Consider the following 19,608-nt stretch of genomic DNA (forward strand, 5'->3'; position numbering starts at 1 on the left):
TCCTGACTGTTTGTTAAATTAATAAATTGTAAAATTGCCAATAAGTCTTGTTTCTTCCTTGTTACTGATAGACTTCAATCATCCAATCCACCAAACGACACCAAACGAGTCAATAGCAACAGCAGAATAAGCAGTTTGAATAAGATTTGTCAAGTTTTCATGGGCGCAACCCACATACTCGGCTGTGCTGCTCATCCCACAAATGCATGTTCCTTACAAACGCGGCACCATTTAAAAGGGAAATAAACAGACTTTCCAACAGTATAAAATGTATTGCCAAGAAGCATTGTTACAACGGAGAAATAATCGACCAAACACAAATTTCCAAACTTTGTTTTATGTTTATATATCTTTGATCTTACCATCATAACCCTGACCAAGGAATGTCTTGACTATCTATGCATACTTATGACTGACTGTTCATCAATATTTATGGAATATATAGAAAATAGTTATCTGCCTGCCTCTTTTGAATTTCCATTAGGCTACTTGTTCAGTGGCAACATTTTATACCCATATATTTTTTTTTGAACAAATGTTTTTTATTTTCCCTTTTTTTAACATGAAACAAGACAAACAATACAGTAACAGTAATAATCAATGATAAATGATAAATCACAGGACAATAACATAAATAATAATAACAATGACAGTCCAGTAATTAAATCAGAATGAATGTAAATTAAAAGACATTAAAATTATAAATACAATACATCGGCTCTTGCTCGCTCTTCCATTCCCCTCCCCCCCCCCCCCCCCTCAGGACCCCTACTTGGACTAATACATCCACTACTTCATTTAACCTCAGAAAATTACAAATTTATATGCGTTCCTTTATCTTCTCCACCATAGCTACCCAGACTGCTATTCTGGCTTCATTAACACCTAAAATTCGTGCAGTGGATATCTCTACATAAATCACATCGAGATAGGTAAGAACCCAAACCTTCCGGCACATTTTATCCGGTTGAATCCAGCGTGACGCTATACATTTTTTGGCAGCCGTAAGACCCGCCAAAATGAGTCTCTTTACATGTACAGAGGTCGATAACTGAGAAACATCATTCAACAACAATACAGAAGGCAGTATAGGTATGGTCAGAGACAAAAATTCTGATAATTGAGTGGTTACATTTTCCCAGAAAGTCTTGACAGGAGGGCATTCCCAAGGAGCATCGAGAGTTCGGTCTGAGACCCATTAGGTGCAATCATCTAGGGGTCAGGTAAATCCTATGAACTAAATTAAGATTAATCTGTTGGTGATCTGGGTTGCGTGATGATAGCCGAACAATTTCCCAGACTGCATCCCAATCAAAATCTACTTCCAGGTTTGGGATATCCTTCCTCCAAACCGAGTCTAGGGGAAGGACCTCATATGAGGACGTAAGTAGGTGGCGATAAAACTCAGACGAAGCCTCTCGACGTCTCCTTGTCATAAAATAATTTGTGAAATCTGTGGTGCTCAAGTGGAATATCTAATGGGACTCTGTGAGCCCTCAAAGCTGCTCTTATTTGTAGATAGAAGAGATAAGTGGAATTGGTGAGGTTAAATTTGTTGAATATATCTTGATAACTGCGGAGACCATGGTCATCGAAGATATCCCCCAATGTGTTTATGCCTTTCTTTTCCCATCCAGGATATCTGATAGGTTGTTGTGCAATAAGGATTAAATTGTTATTAAATAGGGGAGAATGCCTGTGCCCATATCTAAAGGTCTTATCTTTTTTTATCCAGAGCATCCAGCTGATCAGAAGCGTCTGTGTTCATGATTCATCGGCGTGACTCGTGATAATCTGGGACAGGAGAGCTGAATACTAATGGCACATCATGCCAGACCTCCAAACCGTGGTTGATATGGAGTTGATGAATCTCTCTTTGTCTTTGTTCTTTAGTGCACAGTCAGCACTGCGTGTTACTTAAACCAGAGAAACCTGTTGTCCTTCTCGCTCACTCTCCTTCTTGTTTAATCTCTCTCTCTTTCCCTCTCTCTCTCTCTCTCTCTCTCTCTTTTCATGTCAAAGCCTGCAGAGCACCAGGAGTCAAACCCGTCAAATAGCTGTGACATACCCCTTGGATCACATGATCACACACACGGCATGAGTAGGATGAGCAGGAACACGCTCCTTGAAACATAGCCTACATGCAGAGTGTGTGCAGTGTGGACTCATTGGACACATCAGAGGGGACATTACCGTGCCCTAATTCTCTCCTGTCTTCTGTACTCTGGGCCTTACTCCTAGAACCCACCTCACCCCTGCAGATTTTGACAACCTAGGATGGCTTAGAGTAGACGACAGAGTACAGCAACTTGCAATGGGCCTGGTCTTCAAGATACACTACGCCACTGGGATACCCACGTACATGTCGAAATACTTCCCAAAGGTCAGTGAATTCCACGACCACAACACCAGAGGGAGTTCCACAAATCATGTTCAACCCAGATTCGGCTCAAACAAGGAACTAAACCCGTTTCGCAATTATACCACAATAATGTGGAAGGCCCTACCCACAACCGTGAAGGAATGTGAATCCCTACCTTCCTTCAAAACCGCTCTCAAAGAGCACCTATGCGTGGCTGCAATTAGAAACTGGCCCCTGGGTGGCGCAGCGGACTAAGCGCTCGTCACCAACGCGAGAGACACTGGTATCGAATCCGGCTGTCAGCGTTGCCTCCGGCTTGGCCGGCCGTCATACTGGCTCAATTGGCAGAGTCAGCGGGAGGGAAGCCGGTGGGTGGGTCCGGGTCGTTGTAAACAGCGACTCCTACAGTTTGGTCGGGGCGCCTGCGCAGCGAGGGAAGGATCTGGAGGGAGGTAGTGTGACCTTCCACACGTTACACTCTCCCAGTGAGAGTCCACGCTGCCAGGTGAAAAGAAGTGGTGGGCTGGGTACATATGTGTCGGAGGAAGCATGTGATAGTCTCCGACCCTCCCAGACCGACGGTAGGGGGTAGAGTGCGCAACGACCAGGAAGGGGATTGGGAATTGGCATAACGACTAACATTGGGAGGGGAGAAAAACGGAAAAAGAAGGAGGAAAAAGATAATAAAAAAAAAGAAACTGGCCCCGTAAATGTCCAAATCCCCCCCCACCAATGTACAGTTTCTTCCCCTTCGGATGTATATATTTTTTATGATCTCTTTTTACTACACAGTTCTGTATGTCATAAATGTCCTGATGAATTGAAAATGGGGGACCCCGATGTAAACAAGACGAAAGTCTTTTTCTGGTCTGCATCCTCTTAGCAGTTGTTTTGTATTGAGCCGTACTGTATTGTACCCATTCTGTTAATAAAGTTTTCAATCAATCAATCAATACACATTTACCGAACATTGGGCAAAGCTCAACTACGCTGCACACTTTACACCGGCGGCCTCTACCTACAACCAGGGATGACACAGCAGGCAAATATAAATATGAACCATAATGTAGAGGAAAATAATGGGCGGCTACGTGGCGTAGTGGGCAAGGCGCTCGCCACAAAATCTGGAGACGCTGGGCTTGCCTGTTCGAGCCCAGCGCTCCACATTTGCTTTCAGTTTAGCTGGTCGTCCGTACTAATACACATTGGCCGTATTAGGGGGTGGGAAACTGATGGGTGGGGATCGGGCGTTGTGGACAGCGACTCCTACAGGTCGGTTGGTGCGCCTGCGCAGTAGAATCAGGAAGTGTCGGGGGCAGCGTGAGCCTCCCACGCGTTACTCCTCGCCACTGAGAGATCGAGCTGCGCAGGTGAAAAGATGCGACTGCTGTTACCTCAAGTACCGGAGGGGACTTGTGCTATGTATGACTTAGTCCACATTGCAGCCGGCTTGTGGGAGGCAAGAAACAGCGTTCGTGACAGGGGAGGGTTGAATTGGATGATACGAAATTGGGATGGGAGAAAATATAGAAAAATGGGAGAAAAAGTGGATAAAAAAAAAATGTAGAGGATTATAAGTAGCACATTAGCAAATGTAAACTTTATAAATCAACTTTATCCTAGTTCATATCTTAATGTAAAAAAAAGACTGGGTAGGAGGAGGGGGGGCACCCCAATGCCTGCCCTTTTCTCCATCATTGTGTGTGTGTGTTTGTGTGTGCCAGGAGTTCCCAAACCAACGTGTGTGGAGCTTCAGCGTGTGCATGCTATTTGCCAGCCCTAATTCTACACACTTGATTACCGTGTAATTGCCCGTCAAGACTCGGTCCGATGGCAAAATGAAAGTGTGTGGGCGGGTGCATGACTGAAGCGAAAGCTTAACAACGTTCATATACCACAGAGCAGCAGCACTGACTCAGTGGTGGGGGATTTCCCCCACGCAACAGCCTAAATATGAGTTTGTGTATTTATGTGTACAACTTCTTAGTTAATGTGTATGTGTTAGTGTGTGTGTGTGTATATGTGAGTCAGTGTGTGCGGGTGTATGTGTGAGTCAGTGTGTGTGTGTGTGTGTGTGTGTGTGAGTGAGACACCCCAGTGAAAGCTTGTTGTACACTCGTTAATCATGGTGCTGGGATGATTATTTCAAAAGAAAACACCAACCTACAGATTGAAAAACAAAACGGTGAGAACGGTGAGAAAGTCCGGAGTGGTAGAGAGAGAGAGAGAGAGAGAGAGAGAGAGAGAGAGAGAGAGAGAGAGAGAGAGAGAGAGAGAGAGAATGTTATCACTGCAGTAACTTAGACTAAAGGTCATATTGTTCACTTCTTCCTGACCGGTAAAAAAGGAGGGAGAGAGGGAGGGAGGGAGAAAAAGGGAGGACTGACGGAGAGAGATTGTAGGGAGGAAGAGTGGAGGAGTGCACCCACATTCTGGGCCTCAGAAAACTGCAAGGACACAGTTTGAACCTGAACACTGGAGCAAAAACAACAAAAAGTGTCAGTGTGTGTATGTGTGTGTGTGTGTGTGTGTGAATCATTACATTTACAGACAATATTCTCCCCACACATTTGAAGTCCTAGTATTTCTCAGGACTCTTGCTACCCTCTAGGAGTGCAGGCTAGACTGTTTTCTCTCTCTGAACTCCTGATTCCTGGGGTGAAATGAAGCATTGAGTGAGCAGCCTCAACCTCCCTACTCCACGATGACATGCACGCGTGCACACAACACACACACACACACACACACACACACACACATGCATGCACAGCACACACACTCTATCTTTCTCATACGCACACATAGAGACACACTTTGTCCCACACACACACACATGTATATTACACAGTAATAGACTTCAGTAGTTGATCATAAAGGACTGAAAGCGTGGACCTCAGTTGGAACCTTTCCTACAGTCAACAAAAAAAGCAGAGGCAGCCAAAAAACATAACTCTGGAAAATCCCCAAAAGTTTCCTGTTTGGCCATTGGTTGGCTCTCAGGTTTCCTTCTTACCCATTGGTCTGTTTCATTGTCCCACCTCCCAGAGGTGTTCACGTGCCAGTGCCAACTATTGGTTACAGCTATATTGTTTGGGTTTGGGACTCGGGAGTGTGTGTGTGCTGTGAGTGAGTGAGTGAGTGAGTGAGTGAGGGAGTGAAAGAGTGAGTGAGCGAACAAGTGAGAGAGTGAGTGAGTGATTGAGCAACTTAATGAGAGAGTGAGTGAGTGAACTAATGTGAGTGTGTGTCGTTTAACTTGGCAAGCATCCTGAGGAGGTCATGTCAACACAGACTCAGGGAGAGAGAGAGAGAGAGATAGAAAGAAAGAGAGAGAGAGAGAGAGCGGGCATGAGGGAGTAAAAAGCCAAGGTTTGGAAAGAGAGCGGGGGAGTCAGCATTGTGTGGGAGTAGCTCGTGTGTGAGCCAGTTCTCTCTCCCCTTTGTGTCCCTATCTGGACTTGGCCAGAACACAAAAACACACACACCCTGTGTGTGTGTATGTGTGTTTGTGCCTGTGCATGTAACATGTGTGTAACATTACTATATGCGTGTGTGTGCACGCGTACGTCTGTGCATATGTGAGAGAGACCCACCCAAAACATGTGTGTGGGTTATACATGGTCTTCACGGGTGACAACTGGGCATGGCCTCAGAGTGGGCATTTTATCTGTGGCCCACTTGGGTTACCTGTATGGGTCACACACGGGCAAACCCATTAACTGTGTGGGGCCTGGTTGGGTAGGTTTTGGCCCAGGATGGGCAGTCCATCTGGGTCACACATGGAATAACCCATGTAGCTATCTGGGCGGCAGTGGCTCAGAAGGTAGAGCAGTCGTCTGGTAATCGGAAGGTTCCCGGTTTGATTCCGGCTCCTCCCGACAGTGAAAATCATCATAACTACTCCTATGACATCTGAGTCAGAGAGGAACTTTTCCACCTTAAAGAGCATAAAAACGTTTACCCGCAATACCATGGGACAGCCGCGACTTAGCGCATTGGCCAGCATCGAAAGCCAGTGCTGCCTTTCTCTTCAAGTGAGCTCACAGCCTTGGTGAGTGATATTTTATCATCCTGATGTTCTGGTCCGTGATTTGGCAATGCTGTTGTCTTGAATCGCTTGATGATGGTAGTGTCATGTTTAACTCATTCCCAGCCAACAACGAGTTTACTCGTTATTTGATCGTTTTTCCTTTTTTTCAATATTTGTATTCATTATTCATCCAGGGACCTTGGTGTTACCATAGGGAATGAGTCTGAGATCGCCAAAGTGCAATAGCGGCCGCATCCAGCTAGACGGCGGTATCGAGCACCCTTTGAAACCTTGTATCTTGGCCTGTGCAATGGTCAAATGTCACCGGGCACACTTTTCTTTGTCGGGCAAATGGAGCGGTTATAGCGATCGGATTGAGAAGCGTCAAATGCTCCCGATGCATGATGTGTGGTGGATTATGTTGGCGACACGATCGACACCAATACTGGGACTCGCGATCAGATAATTGGAATATTCTTTTTGGGGTACATCCTAGTGAAGGTAAGGGCTATATGATATCAATCCTGCATTGATCCAACCATGTCTTCACCCCGATCGCAACATGTGTGTGTAACGTTACTCCACAACGTACGCCGCTAATGACGATCAAAGCATCAAAAAACTACCCCCCCCCCTTCATGCATTCATGATGAAACATAATACCTATGATATAGATTTGATTTTGGAATAATAGCGTGTACAGGGCAAGAAACGGCAAAGTTTATAGTAGAATTGACATATAAGGCTATTACTCAGCCCTTCGGGAATGACCCCAGACCACGCTATAACCATACTTATATTCACCACACGGGAATGTATGGATGAAGAAATTAATTCTTTTTCACATATTGAACGATAGATAGGTGACGTCAAATGGGCCATAGTAGTGTATCCATAGCTATAATATAGATTATAGTTATAGCTCTACAAACAAGGTGACGCACTCCTATCTTTTAAAGCGTGGCAGTGCTAGAACGGGGCCCAGACTAATTCCCGGCGGTCAATGAGTTAAAGACAAGGTTGTTGTCATAATGTGGTTGTCATAGAATAGACAATGTGGTTGTCAAAGTTGTCTATGTGTGCTTGAGTGAGGCCTTCAGTGGCGTTGAGCTCTATAATAGCAGTTAATTTAATCCATAACAAAGTGCAAAAGAAATCGTCAGAATGCAATAAATAAGGTGGTTTTTTTTACACTAAAAACGTCCGCTTTTTGGGGCAATGGTTTTGGTGGGGGGTCCACTCCTATCCATTGCCCCACCAACATTTTACATGTAAAAACGCCACTGTACATAACTAACAGAATACACCAATTTGAATATTGAATGTTTGGCCTGATGGTGGCACTAGAGAAAAGGGCATGGGGGTCACCAACATCAACAGGCTTCTTCCTCTAGGGGTCATGAATGTGCACCGCGAATTTGAAAAGGTTTGAATGAAAACGGTTAGTGATACAGTGATTTGAAAACGTAACGTTTGGTCTGATGGTGGCGCTAGAAAAAAAGGTCATGGGGTCACCAACATCAATAGGCTGAGGCTCCTCAAGCAGGAGTGTGTGAGAGTCATGGAATGATAATGATCACTGGTGATCTTGGCCTTGCCATAGCCTACAGTACACACACACATACTGGCCATATAAGCCTATCAGCCGACCACAGCACCAAACATTACCAATACTGATGTTCTAAAATAATTGTGCTGATATGCCCCCCTCCCCATGCCTCTTTAACACACACACACACACGCACACACACGCATACAGAACACTGGAGTGAAACCTAATAAGCACGAGAGACTCCCATGGGGGACACGCGCGCGCACAACGCAGATTGAGGCCAGATGTTCCAGATACCGAATAGGCCAACAGACAGAACTAGGACCCATTTATAGGCTCACTGCTGTGTAGAGTCGAACAATAGACTGATAATAACATGACTTTTAGTTAGAGGCCTATTCACAAGAGTGGGCGTCACGTTAATCTTCAAGTCAGTGATCAACAGCCACGATATGGGTGTAGTACCCAGACAATAACTAAAGACTACTATCAGTGTTTTTTCAGTGTGTGTAAACGAAACAATAATCTCTCAAGGAGAGTTAAAAAAAAAAAAAAAAAAAAAAAGTTTCTTGTTCTTCAAGGTGGCCCCGCCCTCCTCCCTCTCCGTGCGGGGCTCCGAACTCTAGGCTCACAGTCCTGCAGGGGAGAGAGAGAGGGGTTCGATCACTGTTCCTCTCGGCTATTGTTCTGCTGCGTTCTGGAGGAGACCGGAGGAGCTGGACCGGACCACGGGACGCGCCGCGGCGGTGGTCTGGTGTCGTCATGACGGGCTCGGGCAGCGTGCCGCACCTCGGGCTCCTGGTGCTCGTGGCGGTGCTGCTCCAGACCGTGGTGGTCACCGTCACCGTGCTCTACTTCACCAACGTCCTCAGCTCGGTAAGGAACTGTCTGTGCCTCCTCGGGATCGGGACTCACTGGATGGAGAATGGACGGTGCCCATTGTATTGCGCTGCGCAATTTGCGCACTATTACTGGTGTGCGCGGCCGGGAGAAAGAGTTGTTGTGTCTTCTTTGAATGCAACCGACAAAACTATGAGACTTGGATTTGCAATGCAAACGACCTTCGATTATTAATAAGTTGTTAACTTTAACATCACTTGGTATTATTTAGAAAGTCCAGACCGCGTTTTGTACCATCATGATTCTGCAGGGCAGTGCAGGGACGATTCGTTGCACACAGTGCAGCAGAATATAAGGAAGTTACAGCCCTGCCAGTAAATAGTTGGATTGCACCTTTTTATGCGTTTCATTCCCCCCCGCACTGTATATAGGCGAATGGGTAAGTAATACTAATGGTGCATTTTCCCCTATTGTTAGGTTTTAGTGAGTTTTTCCTTACCTTCGCGTGGGGTACGTCTGGGAGTGTTGCATGCATGCATGCATTTATTATTTATTTTGAGTTTATGGACCTTATGGTATTTTAGTTTTTTCTTGACTGTATTTTTCTTCTTGACTTGCTTAAAGAAGACGTGTCTCTGCTAAGCACTGTGAGTTGCACTCCGTGTATGAAAGGTGCTATATAATAATAATAATAATAATAATAATAATAATAATAATAATAATAATAATAATAATAATAATAATAATAATAATCTTCAGTTATATAATATAACTGAAGATTATTATTATTATTATTATTATTATTATTATTATTATTATTATTATTATTATTATTATTAATGGTTGATATCCAGATAACACAGGTTTTGAGGACCCCCTTCAAAACGAGATGGTTAATCTCAATGGGTTATTATTCCTAATACATATTGACGTCATGACAGATCATCCATAAACACAGATAGATAATACATTGCCTGATTATCAATGTATTGATTTGCTGCTGACCTACCAGTGGACTTCTCTTATTAATTCCTCAACACATTGTTTGAGTCTGTTTTGCTTTGGTGTCGTTGCAGCTATAGTGTACAACAGTCCAGTTCTGAGTAAACTCTGTGGCCTCCTCTGGCTTTATAATGCCTGTGTTTATGGATATTAATCATTCACCCAATGCATGTTACCCATTAGCCTACAGTACAGTGCGGGGAAATGAAAACTGAAACTATCTATCTATCTATCTATCTATCTATCTATCTATCTATCTATCTATCTATCTATCTATCTATCTATCTATCTATCTATCTATCTATCTATCTATCTCCTATCTATCTCTTTTATTTTTATTTTTTTATTTAACCTTTATTTATCCAGGCAAGCAATTAAGAACAAATTCTTATATACAAAGGCAGCCTGCAGACCAACCACAAAACCTGCTTTTCAAATCATCAAATAAAGTGGCACATTGATTGGTGTTGGTAATAATCTGCATGACCGTCCTCCCATTTTGTCTGTAGATGAAGGAGACATTTGCCAGGAGCAGCGTCTCCTGTCTGACACGCGCTGATCTGAGGGGGCCCCACGCTGAGGGCCGAGGGGACCCCTGCTGGCAGGTCACTCAGCAGCTCCACCTGCTCATCGAGAAGGTACAACATGGCGCACAGACGACACACAGTGTTGCTGCTGCATTCAAGGGGATATTCTGTCCATTTATCTTCATTTCTGAACGCCTAGTCTTGACCTCACCACCACTAGCACGTAGCACACTGAAGCCTTTTTCAAACCTGCATCTCACTGTTCCATTTCTCTGCGATTTGTCATTTAAAAAAGATGATGTAGGTCATAAAAAGATATTATATATTATCCATATACAACTCACACATTTCATACGATGCAACAGAAAAGCATGTTCTGTTTAGTTTGTTAGTTGTTTGTTAAAATGTTTCTAAATGGGGGGATTTGTCCTCAAGGACTTGAGAAAGAGATTAATAAATGAACATATTCTCAACAGGCTGTTTTTCCTTTCAAACGGATTCTTCCCAAAATATAATGCAATGGTTTGCTGCTCCCATCTTGCAGCGTGATCAAATGCAGGACAGCACGTCATACTTCATACATTATAATGTATAAAGCATTTGATTTAAATATAATAATTTAGATTAATTAACTATTTTCTTAAAATCACAGTAGGCTAATTAGCAGCAGAAACACTTAAGAACAGAAATTGTAAGCTGAAAGAAATTATGGCTTCATTAGGGATGTCCGATATTATCGGCCTACCGATATTGGCATTCAAATGTAATATCGAAAATTATCTGTATCGTTTTTTTTAATTTTTTTTAAGAGAATAAAAAAAATAAAATGTATTTACCCAGGCAAGCAAGTAAGAACAAATTCTTATTTTATTTATTGTCAAAAGTATGCATAATGTTGTGTTAATTCCATGACAAGAGATATGTAATGTATAATTACGTGAAATGATTCAGTTTTTTGGGGGGGGAAACCCTGCATATATCGGTATCGGTTGATATCGGTATCGGAAATTAAGAGTTGGACAATATCGGTATATCGGATATCGGTAAAAAAGCCAATATCGAACATCCCTAGTCTTCATAGTTGTTACTGGGTGCTTACTGCTCCCGAAACATAAATCTGAGACAAAGGTTTCAGCACCATGGAGAGTGCAGTGCGCCACATAGGCCTTTTGAGGAATTTATATTTCTTGCTGGACTGCGCTGCCTAGCAGTACTCAAGTTCTGGACTGATTTTCAGGACTCGTGACTCGACTTGGACTTGAGCACTGACTGCATTCGGACTCGGAAGGTGCAGACTCGGACTTGTTAATTGATAAAAAGAAAAATAATTGTAATAGGCCCTATAATCATTTGGCATAAGATATTGATGGCTAGTGCATTTGTTTGGCTATTGTGTCACAAAGTAAATAAACTCCCTTTGAAACGGTGACCGCGGTGTCATTTATGTTTAATGTAGACCTTTTTTTTTATTTGTATGTCAGCTCTTTGACTGCCAGAGTGGAGTGGACTCAACCTTGATGACTTGGACTCGGACTAGGGTATTGGGGACTCGACTCGGACTCGACTCTGGCTCTTCTTTGGTGACTCAGACTCAGACTCGAACACTGGGGACTCGAGACTTAAAAGAGACGAAGAGGATGTAGATAAAACTCTCGGCATGTCGGAGAGAAATGAGCTTTGACTTGAATCTTGCGGGATAAACGCTGCATCAAATTCTCAGGTCCGTTCCCACACACACCGGTCAGAGCGCATCTTCAGCTGCAGAGGCCAGTGGAACTGAAAGTGCTGCCCAAAAAACACAGCTTGCAGTAGCTTCAATTCAATTTGATTCAAAAAACTTTATTAGTCCCGCAAGGGGCAATTTAAGGCATGCTATGGCAAAACAGCTGCATTTCTATACATACATTCAAGAAAAAACAGGACAAAACAGGGACAAGAGACATACATGACACTTCAAAGCATAAAAGACATGACACTGCCAGAACGGGATCCCTACACTCTTGATCTGTCAGTCCAATAAATAAATAAATAGATAAATAAATAGATTCTGTCGGTATAAAAAAGTGCACTTTCGTCTAAAATATTAAAATCCTATAAAATCTTCTTGGAGAAAGGAGGCATTAGCAAGCAGGGAGAGACGCTGCTGGCGGTTTTGAGAAATCTGTATTTAATTCAATGCAAGAATGAATGATAGTCTATTATAGATACCAGGAGGGGGATAAATCATACCAGTGATAAGAATGAATGACCAGAGGTAGAGACGTCAATAGCAGAGGTAGGGAAATCCCATCCCCCCCCACCCCCCCGGCAAATCGCACACTACACACACACGCGCGTGCGCACATGCACACACTCACCAGTCGAGACAGTATCCGTCTTCTTGAGGGTGACTAGTACCCAGGCCTGACAGAGGTATAATTATTACTGATCCACTGTCAGCTAACTGTGTTCCTAATCCCGAACCCCAACCACTGACAGAAAAATGCAAAACTGATCTCAAATCGCTGTCTGGGGACAATTTTACACTCCAAAAGCACACAATGGGGTCCTTCATAGCAGCCAATGTGATGTGATCCTGTGTGTGGTTTAATCAGCACAGGAATGCACTCACCTGGCCCGCTCAGAAACACACACACGCACGCACACACACACACACACGCACGCACGCACGCACACACACACGCACACACACGCACTCGCGCACGCACACAAAACCTTATAATCTCCCAATCTCATGTAGCTCTTCCGCTGTTCATACTTCCTTCTGGGTAAGATGTTTCTCCAGGTTAACCCTTTCAGGTGTGCAATCACGAGATTAGACTTCTGAGAACTGAACATCCCAATGCTGACGTCACTGGTTAGTTAGTGGCCGTCGAAAACTTTACGGAGTGGTAAAATAACAGATTCCAAAAGAACTTACCGTCGATTTCCTTCCCTCTCCAGTCTCTGTCTCAGCGCTACGAGAGGGAGATGTCCTCCGCAGTCAGAGGTGAGAACGCCACAATACAGGTTTATTATCAGTATAGAAATACACACATATACATGATGCATAATGGTCTCGTCGAGAGAGACGCCACGCAAACTATGCTAATTGCCAAAACCACTCAAACCACTGTGCCGTGCCCAGCAGCCTGTGACCTGTGCGCTCATTTACATAAACATCCATTAGGTCTTTTCACTGTCACATCTTCAACTGTTTTGTAACTGATTTTTGGATTATATCGCTAGGAAAATTATTTCTATAATGAGGTTCAATCCGACACGTTGTGAGTGTGCTGTGTCTTCGTTATGGGGGGGCTTTGGAATAAGTTTACTATTGCTCCACAATAGCTGTGGAAAAATAGGTTTTCAATTAGCAGTAAAAGTAAATAAATAAATACCTCCACTGATGTGCAAACAATTAAATTAATTGAAACCCGAACTGTCCCCTCCCCACTCAGATGAGGTGGTCCGGGTGTTGCCCTCACTGGTGATGGAAGAAGACATGCCTTCATCTCGCCCCAAAGTTGCAGCGCATGTTACCGGCAGCTTCGTACCCAAAGCAGAGCGGGAGGGTGGAGGTGAGTCCTACTACAGAAAACGAACAAAACCAAAAATATAAAAATAGAAATGTTGACCCGTCTACAATTGGCAGGGTCCCTGTGTGTATCAACTACCCTATCATCATCACAGGCTCAGGAATGTGCTTCACATGTGCTTGTGTTTGGGTTCAGATGTGCACCACCTGTGTGTACATGTTTACTGCGGACATTCCAAGGAATATTGGACACTTCCTGTACATGATAATCATGACATGAAAGAGTTAAAGACCTGCATTCTATTTTGCTGCTTCGAGACTCTTCTCTGTTGCAATGGTAACATCTGTATGTATGTTCATGTGTGTGTGTTTGTGTGTGTGTGTGTGTGTGTGTCCTCGCTTCCAGTTTCCCCCGGGCGTCGGGTGCAGGGTCAGAAGATCTCGTGGTGGGAGGGTCAGAAGGGGTTGGCCTTCCTCCAGGACGTCCAGTTGGTGGACGGGGAGCTAGTGGTGCCTCGCCCGGGCCTGTACTACATCTACGCCCAGACCTACTTCAGACACACCCACTCCCTGGAGGAAGAGGGGGAGGAGGGGGAGGAGAGGGAGGAGGGAGGAAAGCCCCTACTGCAGTACGTTTATAAGAAGGTGAGGTTTCGCTCTTTCATCTCGTCTTGGTTCATTTGTCCCTCCGTCCTGAACCTCCCCCCGTCCCTTGAACTCCCTCGCTGTCTCCCACCCCGATTGGTGATGTCATAGCACCTCTTTGGAGGTACTTTCAAAGTCTGTCTCGGGGTACTCTGACATCACAGATTGGGGGCGGAGTGTGTGCAGCAGGGTGAAGATATCAACCACTAGGGCAGCAAAAACAACCATGTTCTTAGTTACTATATAAGGATCAAATTCTGTGCTTTCAGGCGCCCTCCTTTGGGCATTATGTGGCAGACATTTTTCAACCCTCTCCCTGTGAGAATGACGTATCATTAGTTTGGGGAAACAAATGGCCCCAAGGAAAAGCAACCTAGAAAGGATTCAGAGATCAGGGGTTTTCAAACTATGGATCACCAGCAGGGGGCCTGGTGGGATGTGGGATGGGGGCAAAATGTTCAATTTAGCCAAAATGTGTTAGTGGGAAATAATATAGCATTACTTGTACAGTATATTCAGCTCACAAATTAACTTTCACTTGGATAAGGATGTTAGGTTACTTAGCTCATGCAACAGTCGACACATTCTGCGACCTACCTGGCCCCCTGCTGGAGAAACAATTGTCCTAGAAGATGATACCTCACACTGCCACCTTGGACATGAAATGTATCGTCTACTCTTTGTATTGTTTTGTCATGCTTTATCATTATGTTTTGACACACATTATGCCTTTTTAGGTATCCTGGGTGGGGCCAAACACCATTTTCCACCATGTGTGGATCACATTTCATCCTTTTATATTATATCCTAAACCATTCTCCTCCACCGCCGCCCTTCTCTGTCCAGGTGAGCTCCTACCCGGTGCCCATACTGCTGATGAAGACGAGCCGCACCTCCTGCTGGTCCCGGGGGTCCCAGTTCTCCCTGCACTCCGCCCACCAAGGAGGGCTGTTCCCTCTCACCGCCGGCGACCGCCTGTTCGTCACCGTCAGCAACGCCTCCGCCGTGGACATGGACGAGAGGAGCAGCTTCTTTGGAGCCTTTCTCATCAGCTAGAGACCCGCTGCAGAGGAGGGGGGCACGAGCTGTGCGTCTGTGTGTGTGTGTGCACTGATAAACACTGTGTGTGTGTGTGTGTGTGAGGTAGAGCCCTGGACACACCATTAGTTAATTTGTGAGTCTACGTGTGTGTGTGTGTGTGTGAGAGGTAGAGCCCTGGACACACCATTAGTTCATTTGTGAGTCTGCGTGTGTGTGTGTGTGTGTGTGTGTATAAAGATGTACATATCATGTTCTAGGCACTGAACTGGCCTGGACATCAAAGGACGAGCGGTTATCTGGTGTCGTCCTGCTCTTGTCATGATGGTTATCTTCTGCCCTCCGGTGGTCTGGGCGGCGTGGGCACAGGACGCTCAGACCTCCCGGTGACGGCTCGATGACCAGGGGCCGGTTGCACAAAACGCCTTCAGTTTTCTCCCTTTCACTGCCACACGACAGCCGGTTAACCCTTTCACTGTGACAATACAGAAGGTTAGCCCTTTACTATCACACAACTGACGGCGATGCTCCCATCATTAGCATCATTAGCTCCGCGGTAAAGGGTTAACCTTCTGGTAAAGGGTTAACCTTCTGTCGTGTGGCAGTGAAAGGGTTAAGTATGACACTTAAAGGTTTAATGTCTCCTTAGCTGAGGGTCTTACTCAAGAGTGTTACACAGAATCGCTTAAATGGTTTCCTTAGTTAGAAGGAAAGACGTTAAGGCATTTACAGCAGAAGAATTCCTAGTTTCCATGGAGACTGCTCGTGTGAGCGCCCAGCTCCGTGTGCTTGTTGTGACCATCGTAAACAGTAAAAATGGCAGAAGGAAAGAAAAGCTAGAAAACACATACAGAGAAGTAAATATGATCCGCAAATTACAGCAAACAAAAAACAAAGAATGTGAGAGGAAATTGCCACAAAAATGTATTCAAGAGGTCTTGTGAAGAAGTCTATTCACTCTTCTTGGGATCATGCGCTCATTCTCTTCATGTATCACCATAAACTCGGCCAAGTTGCAGTTAATGTCGAGTTAGAGGTTTTTTTCCTTACTTTGGTTGCTAAGGTCTTTTGCACAATGGTTTAACTAACTTTAAATGGTAAATGCCACGTTTTATCCAAAGCGCTTAACAATTTCTGTTCCTCACATTCACACACCAATGGCAGAGGCAACCATGCAAGGTGCCAATCTGCACATCGGGAGCAATTCGGGGTTAAGTGTCTTGCTCAAGGACACTTCGACACGCTGCCTGGGAGGAGCGGGAATTGAACCAGGAACCTTCTGAATACCAGACGACCACTCTACCTCCCGTGCCATTATCGGCCCTTTAAGGGACCACTTAAGTATAAGATAAGGAGAAAATCTTAAATACTTAAGGGTGCTTTGTGCAACCGATTTTATTTGAAGGAAACACTAACTCCGATTTTAAGGAAAATCTTAACTTGAGGTGCTTTGTGCAAACGGCCCCTCCTTGAAGATACACGTGTAACAGAGGCAACTCGCCCCTGCCACGAATTCGACCATGCCTTGAGTGGGAGTCGAACCCCAGGCGTCCGCACTGCGGGCGACATCACAAACCGTTGCGCCAAGAAAGGAATTCCCTCCTAAGCGCTCAGTTTGGATGCCTCTGGGGAGTGAGTTTTACACCCGTTACACTCACCCCCCCTAAACTCACACCACCCAAGGCATCCGGGTCACGGCACCAGTGTAACAGAGGCAACTCGCCCCTGCCACGAATTCGACCATGCCTTGAGTGGGAGTCGAACCCCAGGCGTCCGCACTGCGGGCGACATCACAAACCGTTGCGCCAAGAAAGGAATTCCCTCCTAAGCGCTCAGTTTGGATGCCTCTGGGGAGTGAGTTTTACACCCGTTACACACGCATGAACTCAGCAGATTGATAATGATCTCAAACTATCAGCACATGACAAGTGATTGATAATCATTGTAAAACAGGCGGTCCGGTGTCTCTCGGGAGGTAGACATGGCTCAGCAAGACGGGAAAGGATCACAAAAAGGATCACTGGAGAACACAGGCCATTTAGCCTTTTATTTCTGGTATTTGGATGTTTCAATGCTGTTGCAGCCTCATCAGTCAGGAGTGCCCCGTCTAGACGCATTGGCATTGAAACGTTAGTCGTGCATCATAAATAAAGGCTTATGCTACGTTCGATTACAACTTGGGAGGTCGGACATTCCAACTTCCTACTTGGAAAAAACGAATAAGCAACTCAAAAGAGTTCTCAACCCCCAGTCATTTGATGTCATTTCAACGTGGCCACCCACATTGTATATGTTGAGAAGCAATATAGTTTGTACAAGATTGTATGAATATTTTTTTTTATTATCTTTTCCCACCTTCTTTTTCCGATTGTTCTCCCATCCCCAATGTTAGTCGTTATGCCAATTCCCAATCCCCTTCCTGGTCGTTGCGCACTCTACCCCCTACCGTCGGTCTGGGAGGGCGGAGACTATCACATGCTTCCTCCGACACATGTACCCAGCCCACCGCTTCTTTTCACCTGGCAGCGCGGACTCTCACTGGGAGAGTGTAATGTGTGGAAGGTCACACTACCTCTCCTAGATCCTTCCCTTGCTGTGCAGGCGCCCCGACCGAACTGTAGGAGTCGCTGTTTACAACGACCAGGACCCACCCTCGCCGGGTTTCCCACCCGCTAACACTGCCAATTGTGTTAGTATGGACGGTCGGCCAACCCGGAAGCACCACAGCTGGATTCGATCCCACTGCCTCCGTGGTGGTAGACAGACGCTTAGTCCGCTGCGCTACCCGGCCGCCCAAGATTGTATGAATTTAACACATTTTAGATTTTCAACTTAGTAGGCTTTCAGACCAACCAGCATGCCAGTACAACTAAGCAAGGTTTAGTGTGAGCGTCCATGTTTTTTACGACTTTGTAGCTTGAATGCACGTGGGTCAGAAGTGATGCATTTCCCACTTCCAAACCATAAATGAACGCAGCGTTGAACTGTCCCGTGCGTTCTAGTGATCCTTTCCCCGCCTCGCTGAACCGTTATATTTTATCCGCAATTTGACTCCTCTTTCAATGGCCGTTCTTTACTGTGGCATTTGTAAATGTAAATATGGGAAGTCGAGACAAGGCCCATTGTTCTTGTTCTATTGTCTCTGTTAATATGAATGTGCATATGTTTTTGGTTTTAGCCTTAGTTGTGATCCAACAGAGTAGGCCTATCAGAGGATGTACTTCGGCACTTAAGTCTCACTCCTCACTGCCAGAGAATGCTTTCAGAAGGACCAAAGAAGAACTGTAGTGGACATTTTTCTTATTAGAGATGGACTGCGTCTGTAATGTGAATGTATTGACAGAACTATGTGGAGTTGAGTGAATACGACGTGGGGTGGACTCTGCGTGCGCCTTTGCCGATCGCAACGCTAAACTGCACCACACAATTGTCCACAGGTGTTTTTAAGCGTTGTGAATCGTGAATCCAAACATTCTTGCCGTCTCCACATGGATTCACATAATCACGCTTTTTTGTCGAGTCTTCGGAACACATTGACCTGCAAGGCCACTAATGAGGTAATTTGAGGTATCCTTATTAGACTGTTAATTTTTATTTTGAACATTTGTGTTTAGCTGTGAGTGTGTGTGCCAATCAAACCAAATTGAAACTCCATGTGAATGTAAATATAAGCAACAATTTGTCTGTAAATATGTGAAATAAAGACACTGTGAAAGGACCAATAGGTGATTTCTCAGGCGAAGAACAGTTAGGTTGCAGCACAGCAGTGCCACTGAAAGGAAAGCAGCCAAGACAAATGTACTGTAACTAAATCAAAGTAGGGCTAATGGCAGGTTCCATTAAAGGAACACGCCAACATTTGGGGAAATTAGCTTACCATCTTCTCCAGAGAGAAACAAGAAGATAGATACCAGTTTCCTCTCTGTGCATTCAGTAGAAAGCTATCTGGCTGCATGTTAGCCTAGCTTAGCACAATGAATGGAAGCGGACAGTGACGGGTAGCCTTCGGGAGAGGTGTTAGTTGGACAATGCCTAGGCTAACAGTCACTGTCCGCTTCCATTCATTGTGCTAAGCTAGGCTAACGTGCAGCCAGA

The 19,608-nt window shown here is 44.9% G+C and overlaps 1 protein-coding gene across 1 annotated transcript; it reads left to right on the forward strand.

The window, feature by feature from the left end:
- Window positions 1-8,566: 8,566 nt before the first annotated feature.
- On the forward strand, window positions 8,567-19,231 carry tnfsf10 (TNF superfamily member 10). Its single transcript, XM_084326542.1, has 6 exons — window positions 8,567-8,820; window positions 10,296-10,424; window positions 13,257-13,302; window positions 13,754-13,873; window positions 14,237-14,475; window positions 15,322-19,231. Exons 1-6 carry the CDS (start codon window positions 8,707-8,709, stop codon window positions 15,529-15,531), a joined length of 858 nt encoding a protein of 285 aa, XP_084182668.1. The 5' UTR covers window positions 8,567-8,706; the 3' UTR covers window positions 15,532-19,231.
- Window positions 19,232-19,608: the final 377 nt, after the last annotated feature.

The sequence above is a fragment of the Notolepis coatsorum genome, assembly GCF_963971535.1.
Source record: "Notolepis coatsorum genome assembly, chromosome: 12".
NCBI classification, from domain to species: domain Eukaryota; kingdom Metazoa; phylum Chordata; class Actinopteri; order Aulopiformes; family Paralepididae; genus Notolepis; species Notolepis coatsorum.